General features: G+C 49.0%; 1 protein-coding gene across 1 annotated transcript in view; it reads right to left on the bottom strand.

Annotated features, from left to right (window-relative positions):
* The window catches only part of nectin4b (nectin cell adhesion molecule 4b), a 22270-nt gene that overhangs the window by 14004 nt on the left and 766 nt on the right, over positions 1–7500 (bottom strand). The window contains exons 2-4 of the mRNA XM_067452921.1: positions 4806–5000; positions 691–858; positions 1–146 (exon numbers count right to left, since the gene is read on the bottom strand). The exon at positions 1–146 is cut by the window's left edge and continues 133 nt beyond it. Of these exons, the coding sequence (XP_067309022.1) occupies positions 1–146; positions 691–858; positions 4806–5000 (509 nt within the window). The remainder of the gene's footprint in view (positions 147–690; positions 859–4805; positions 5001–7500) is intronic.

Below are 7500 nucleotides of genomic sequence, written 5' to 3'. Positions count from 1 at the left end.
TCCGCTGCGGTTCTGAACCCGTCCGGGAAGGTCCGTATCCCAGGACAGGATTGGCTGAGGATGTCCGACCGAACGGCAGGAGGCAGCCAATCCGAACGATTGGCCTTCCGTCAGGATTACCGGCTCCAGAGACGAGATCGGCAGAACTAGCCAAAGAGAGAGAGAGTCAAGAGTATCAGAGTTAAAGCGGACACATTAATAACTAGATTAAAGAGTTTGAAGACAAACTTTAACTTGGCTTGGGAGAGAGTGGATCGGAAAGTTTGAAATGGCTTGATATTTCAATATTTATTACTCTACTCTTGTAGAGTCTCGTGAAGTTCAATGATTTCACAGCATTTATTAAACACTGATTTATAGTTTAGAGCAAAATGGAAGAAGACGGATGTCCAAATGCTCATTTAGTGGAGGATTGACATAAACAAAGTTGATTCTGTCTTCAGTGAAGGTGAACAGTGTGAGAATATCAGATGTGTATCAGTGTATTGGATCCGTGCATTCGGCCTTAAAGTGACAGCAGCTTTGTAACTTTTCTACAAGTATTTAAATGAGTTTAAGTTAGTCGTCTGCTAGTGTGTCAGATGGAGCGTCACTGACTGGCTTAATATTTGGAGTAATATTTGACAGTACTGAAGTTGTGTATTAGTCCAGCTCTGGTTATGATGATTTTGTACAGTAAAGGGCTCTTACTCCAGACGGTCAGGCTGATCTGTCTCTCGAAGCTTCCTGAGGGGAAGATGGAGATGTGGCAGGTGTACGTGGCCTGATCCGCCTTCTTTGTGTCCATAATCAGGAGCGTTGAGTCCACGGTCGGCTCGGAGCTCTCGAACCGAAAACGTTTGAGGAACTCCGGAGATGCTGAAAGAAACAAAAAGTTCTTTAATCAAGATGCATTTACTAGATCAGTGAAACGACATGAGATATTTTTCCTTGTTTTCTTAAAAATCAAATCTAAATAAGTGAGTTTTTGCTTAAAACAAGCAAAATGATCTGCCAATGGGGTGAGAAAAATAATCTTATTTCTGATTGGGACGGAAACAAGACAGAATGCTAAATAAGAAGAGCATTTTTTGCAGTGACGAGTATTTCGTTGTCTGTGTGAACTCTTGCTTAAAGCGCCGCTCTTCAACACAATGGCAGACACAGGTTGCTTTATTCGACACAATACACCATTGAAAACATTGGTCATGACAAACGTCTCCAGGTGACACACACACACGTCACAACACAATACATATAAATGCAGTCCATACATGTGTGTGTGTGTTTCCATCGGGTCATTTCACAGACTGCTGCGGGTGACATGATGAGTGTGTGTTTGAGCTTCTTTGAATGAGAGGTGGTTTAATGACATGAAGTGGATAAATCACTAGAACGCACGTCCATGTCTCACACACACACACACACACACACACACACACACACACACACACACACACACACACACACACACACACACACACACACACACACACACTAGGGATGCACCGAAATGAAATTCTTGGCCGAAGCCGAAACCGAATAATAATGAAATGCTTGGCCGAAGACCGAAGGCCGAATACCGAACGCGGTGTTTCGCATTTTTTCCATTTATTTGGCAATTTTTTTTTACCATTACAATAATTAAATAGTAAAAATTTGCTTTTTACTATTTTGTGTTGCTTTTCAGAGAAATAAATCAAATAACAAAAATACAATTTCAAAATATTTATTTAACACTGAATTTTTTTTTAACATTCCAGCAGATATTATACAAACTAAGCACAACATAACTTAAAATAAATAATTAGTAAAATAAAAAATATATTTTTATTTGGCCATCTTAGAAGCCCCCCTTCTTGAATAGCCTATGTTAGGCCTATAACTGACTGCTGAAAGAATGTAACTCCTGTATGTCTACAACAACAAATGTGCATTGAATAGTGCAAAAAATGTGGATGAACCCACAACAAATAAATAACTGTCCTAGACATAAGCCTACTTAGCCTACTTCTTCAGGAAAAGTGGCAGGTTCTTCTTTATGAAAAGTAGCTTCTCTGCTTTCTCACATGAAAGTCGGTTCCTCTTCTCATCGATGACATGAGATGCAGCACTAAACAGTGCTTCCACACTGCTGACATGTTTGCTGCATAAAGCACGCGGCTCTCACTCTACGTGGGTTACTTTTTGATCGCGTCATTGTTCGGCCAAAATTATTCGGCCTTTTTACTTATTCGGCCGAATGCCGAAAGTGCTTTTTTTGGCTATTTTCGGCCGAATAATTTCGGTTGCCGAATATTCGGTGCATCCCTAACACACACACACACACACACACACACACACACACACCAGAGAGAATACAGCCCAGCCTGTTGTGACGACTTAAGATTGTTTGCATTGTGAAATATGACCCAGAAATGTTCATAACAGGTTGTGTGAGAATCACTTAACTTGTTATATACGTGCTCTCTCTCACACTCACTCACTCGCTCGCTCACACGCTCACGCTCACGCTCACACTCACACGCTCACCCTCACACGCTCACCCTCACACGTTCACACGCTCACACTCACGCGCTCACACGCTCACCCTCACACGCTCACCCTCACACGCTCACCCTCACACGCTCACCCTCACACGCTCACCCTCACCCTCACACGCTCACCCTCACACGCTCACCCTCACACGCTCACCCTCACACGCTCACCCTCACCCTCACACGCTCACCCTCACACGTTCACACGCTCACACTCACGCGCTCACACGCTCACCCTCACACGCTCACCCTCACACGCTCACCCTCACACGCTCACCCTCACACGCTCACCCTCACACGCTCACCCTCACACGCTCACCCTCACCCTCACACGCTCACCCTCACACGTTCACACGCTCACACTCACGCGCTCACACGCTCACCCTCACACGCTCACCCTCACACGCTCACCCTCACACGCTCACCCTCACACGCTCACCCTCACCCTCACACGCTCACCCTCACACGCTCACCCTCACACGCTCACCCTCACCCTCACACGCTCACCCTCACCCTCACACGCTCACCCTCACCCTCACACGCTCACCCTCACCCTCACCCTCACCCTCACACGCTCACCCTCACACGCTCACCCTCACACGCTCACCCTCACACGCTCACCCTCACCCTCACCCGCTCACCCTCACATGCTCACCCTCACCCTCACACGCTCACCCTCACACGCTCACCCTCACCCTCACACGCTCACCCTCACACGCTCACCCTCACCCTCACCCTCACACGCTCACCCTCACACGCTCACCCTCACACGCTCACCCTCACCCTCACACGCTCACCCTCACACGCTCACCCTCACCCTCACACGCTCACCCTCACCCTCACCCTCACACGCTCACCCTCACCCTCACCCGCTCACCCTCACACGCTCACCCTCACACGCTCACCCTCACCCTCACCCTCACACGCTCACCCTCACACGCTCACACGCTCACCCTCACACGCTCACACGCTCACCCTCACACGCTCACCCTCACCCTCACACGCTCACCCTCACCCTCACACGCTCACCCTCACCCTCACACGCTCACCCTCACCCTCACACGCTCACCCTCACCCGCTCACCCTCACCCTCACACGCTCACCCTCACACGCTCACCCTCACCCGCTCACCCTCACCCTCACACGCTCACCCTCACACGCTCACCCTCACACGCTCACCCTCACCCGCTCACCCGCTCACCCTCACACGCTCACCCTCACACGCTCACCCTCAGACGCTCACCCTCACCCTCACCCTCACACGCTCACCCTCACACGCTCACCCTCACACGCTCACCCTCACCCTCTCACGCTCTCACGCTCACACTCAAACGCTCACACACTCAAACGCTCACACGCTCACCCTCACACTCAAACGCTCACGCGCTCACACGCTCACGCGCTCACACGCTCACCCTCACACGCTCACCCTCACACGCTCACCCTCTCACGCTCACCCTCTCACGCTCACCCTCTCACGCTCACCCTCTCACGCTCTCACGCTCACACTCAAACGCTCACACACTCAAACGCTCACACGCTCACCCTCACACTCAAACGCTCACGCGCTCACACGCTCACCCTCACACGCTCACCCTCACACGCTCACCCTCACACGCTCACCCTCACGCTCAAACGCTCACGCTCACCTTCACATGCTCACGTGCTCACACGCTGAAACGCTCTCGCTCACCCTCACGCTCTCACGTGCTCACGCTCTCACGTGCTCACGCTCTCACGTGCTCACGCTCTCACGTGCTCACGCTCTCACGTGCTCACGCTCTCACGTGCTCACGCTCTCACGTGCTCACGCTCTCACGTGCTCACGCTCTCACGTGCTCACGCTCTCACGTGCTCACGCTCTCACGTGCTCACGCTCTCACGTGCTCACGCGCTCTTGCGCTCACGCGCTCTCGCGCTCACACTCGCGCGCTCACACACACTCGCACTAGCGCGCTCACACTCGCTCGCTCACACACACACACTCACACGCTCTCTCGCTCACACTCGCGCGCTCTCTCGCTCACACTCGCGCGCTCTCTCGCTCACACTCGCGCGCTCACACACACTCGCACTAGCGCGCTCACACGCACTAGCGCGCTCACACTCGCTCGCTCACACACACTCGCGCGCTCTCTCGCTCACACTCGCTCGCTCACACACACTCGCACGCTCTCTCGCTCACACTCGCGCGCTCACACACACTCTCACGCTCGCGCGCTCACACACACTCTCACGCTCGCGCGCTCACACGCGCGCGCTCACTCACACATTAGTGTGTGTCTCTACCTTTGGGTCCCTCAGTGAAGTGTCCTGTGATGATCTGCTCTCTCTCTCCTCCAGGCTTCTGTCTGCTCCAGGTCACCTGCACCACCTTCTCCTCCCCCTCCACCTGGAACCTGCAGGGCAGGCGAGTGTGTGTGTCGGAGAACGAGCGGAGCACCGCGGACGGAGGCGGAGCGATGAACCCGCTGTCCACACACACTGAGGGATAAAGAGTCAGTGTGTGAGGGTTAATGATAAACTCACACTATCATGATACAAACACCTCACCAGAACCCAAGGACGTTCCCATGCAGCCCAATGAGCCCAGAATCAATGCTGAACACAAATAAAAAAAACACACAGATCAGGCATAACATTATGACCACCTTCCTAATATTGTGCTGACCCGTCTCTGATGGACTCCTCTAGAGCCCTGAAGGTGTGCTGTGGTATCTGGGACCAAGATCCTTTAAGTCCTGTAAGTCAGGATCATTGTATATTCCATACGGTTTGTTTTTGACCTAAATCAATGTTTTCTACATCTGTCGGTTTGTATGCGTTTAATCATATTTGATGCATCAGGCTTTTATGGCTCATATAATGTGATGTCGTGAGAATGTGGAGCTCCGTTTTGTTCAGAGTATGTGCTGCATTTGCTGATATATATTTGAGATACTGATGCTTATAATGTAAATCAATGAGCTGTTTAGTAGATACTTACATAACATGCATATAAATATCAATATCTGCCAATAATACGTCTTGGAGGATATTTAAATTTAACACTGAGTCTTTCAAAGTGACCAAAATAAGACCGAAAGCAGACAGAGCAGAAAGTGAGACGTCCTCCTGCAGTTCTGGTTATTGTTTGTCTTCGTCTCAGCTGAGACACACTGAACACAAACACACCGACACACCACACGTTTAAAATAACAATGCAGCTCCCGGTCATATCATTAGAATATCATCAAAAAGTTGATTTCTTTCACTAATTCACTAAAAAGTGAAACTTGTATACTATATTCGTTCATTACAGACAGACTGATATATTTCAAATGTTTATTTATTTTACTTTTGATGATTATAACTGACAACTAAAGAAAATCCCAGATTCAGTATCTCAGAAAATTAGAATATTGTGAAGAGGTTGAATATTGAAGACACCTGGAGCCACTCTAATCAGCTCATGAACTCAACACACCTGCAGGCCTTTAATGGCCTCAGTCTAGTTCTGTCGGCGACACTATCATGAGGACGACTGCTGATCGACAGTCCTCCAAAAGACGACCACTGACACCTTACACACGGGGGGCGAGACACTAAAGCCTAGTTCAGACTGCACGATTTTCAAACTCGTCGGGTCACGGCTCTTTTCACACTGCATGACTATCTGGGGTATCATTCAGTCTCTGCTGTGTTCACACTGACCGATGGTTTGACGACAGAGGAGTTCACACTGACTGAACAAGAGGAAGAATCGCCGACAACTCTCTCTCTCTCCGGTGCGCAAACTACGTTTCCCAAACGCACGTGTGATGTGACGAGTAAACAACGCGAGATCACACGTGCGTCAGACCGGAGTTCTCGCGCGAGACTTGGAATTGTTATTTAAAATGATAAACTGCACAACGTTTGCTTCAAACTGTCTGTGCGCTGATTTGTGGAGAAAAAGAAAAAAGATTATGGTGGAGGAAATTGTTGGAGAGACAGAGGGAGCCAGGATTGTGTTCTGCAAAGACAGTTTGAGGTAAATAAACTATTTTGTAATGCGCTGCTGCTGTGGCTGGATGTGCAAATGTTTGGCCTTTGTTTCTGTTTGATAGAATTGTAAATATATCTATTAAAATACTGATATTCTGCTCTATACCTCCTCTCTGAACAGGAGTTTCAATCGGCAACAGGTCCAGATACTGCGTGATTGTCACTCGCGTGCACGAGCACCGATTTGCCGATGATCTCGGGCATTTGTCGGCGATTTCACAAAACCTGTCAGCGACTCAAAATCGGGGCAAAAATCGGGCAGTGTGAACTAGGCTTAAAGGCCACTGCTAAAGAGGCTGGCTGTTCCCAGAGCTGTGTCCAAGCTCATTAATAGAGAGGCGAAGGGAAGGAAAAGATGTGGTGGAAAAAAGTGTACAAACAATCGGTACGCACCCTGGAGAGGAGTGTGAAACAAAACCCATTCAAAAATGTGGAGGAGATTCACCAAGAGTGGACTGCAGCTGGAGTCAGAGCTTTAAGAACCGCTGCGCACAGACGTATGCAGGACACGGGCTTCAGCTTCACACTCCTGGAGTCAAGCCACTCTTGATCAACAGACAGAAGCGGCTCGCCTGGGCTAAAGACAAAAAGGACGTGGCCCAAAGTTATGTTCTCTGATTAAAGTACATTTTGGAAATCAGGGTCGCAGAGTCTGGAGGACGAGAGGAGAGGCACACGATCCACAGGAGCCACAGCTGGGCACTGAGTGCTGCTCATGCTCTTCAGTCGGCCAAGATTACTAAAAATCCTCTCTTTGTGTTGGTCTAATATTCTGAGATGCTGAATCTGGGATTTTCCTTAGTTGTCAGTAATAATCACCAAAAGTAAAAGAAATAAACATTTGAAATATATCAGTCTGTGTGTGATGATTGAATAAAAGCGTCACTTTTTGAATGGAATTAAAGAAATAAATCAACTTTTTGACGATATTCTAATTATATGACCAGCACCTGTGTAT

Source organism: Pseudorasbora parva, chromosome 9, assembly GCF_024679245.1.
Source record: "Pseudorasbora parva isolate DD20220531a chromosome 9, ASM2467924v1, whole genome shotgun sequence".
Taxonomy (NCBI): Eukaryota; Metazoa; Chordata; class Actinopteri; order Cypriniformes; family Gobionidae; genus Pseudorasbora; species Pseudorasbora parva.
The sequence above is the reverse complement of the archived record's forward strand: the minus strand, read 5'-3'. Positions and strand labels throughout refer to the sequence as shown.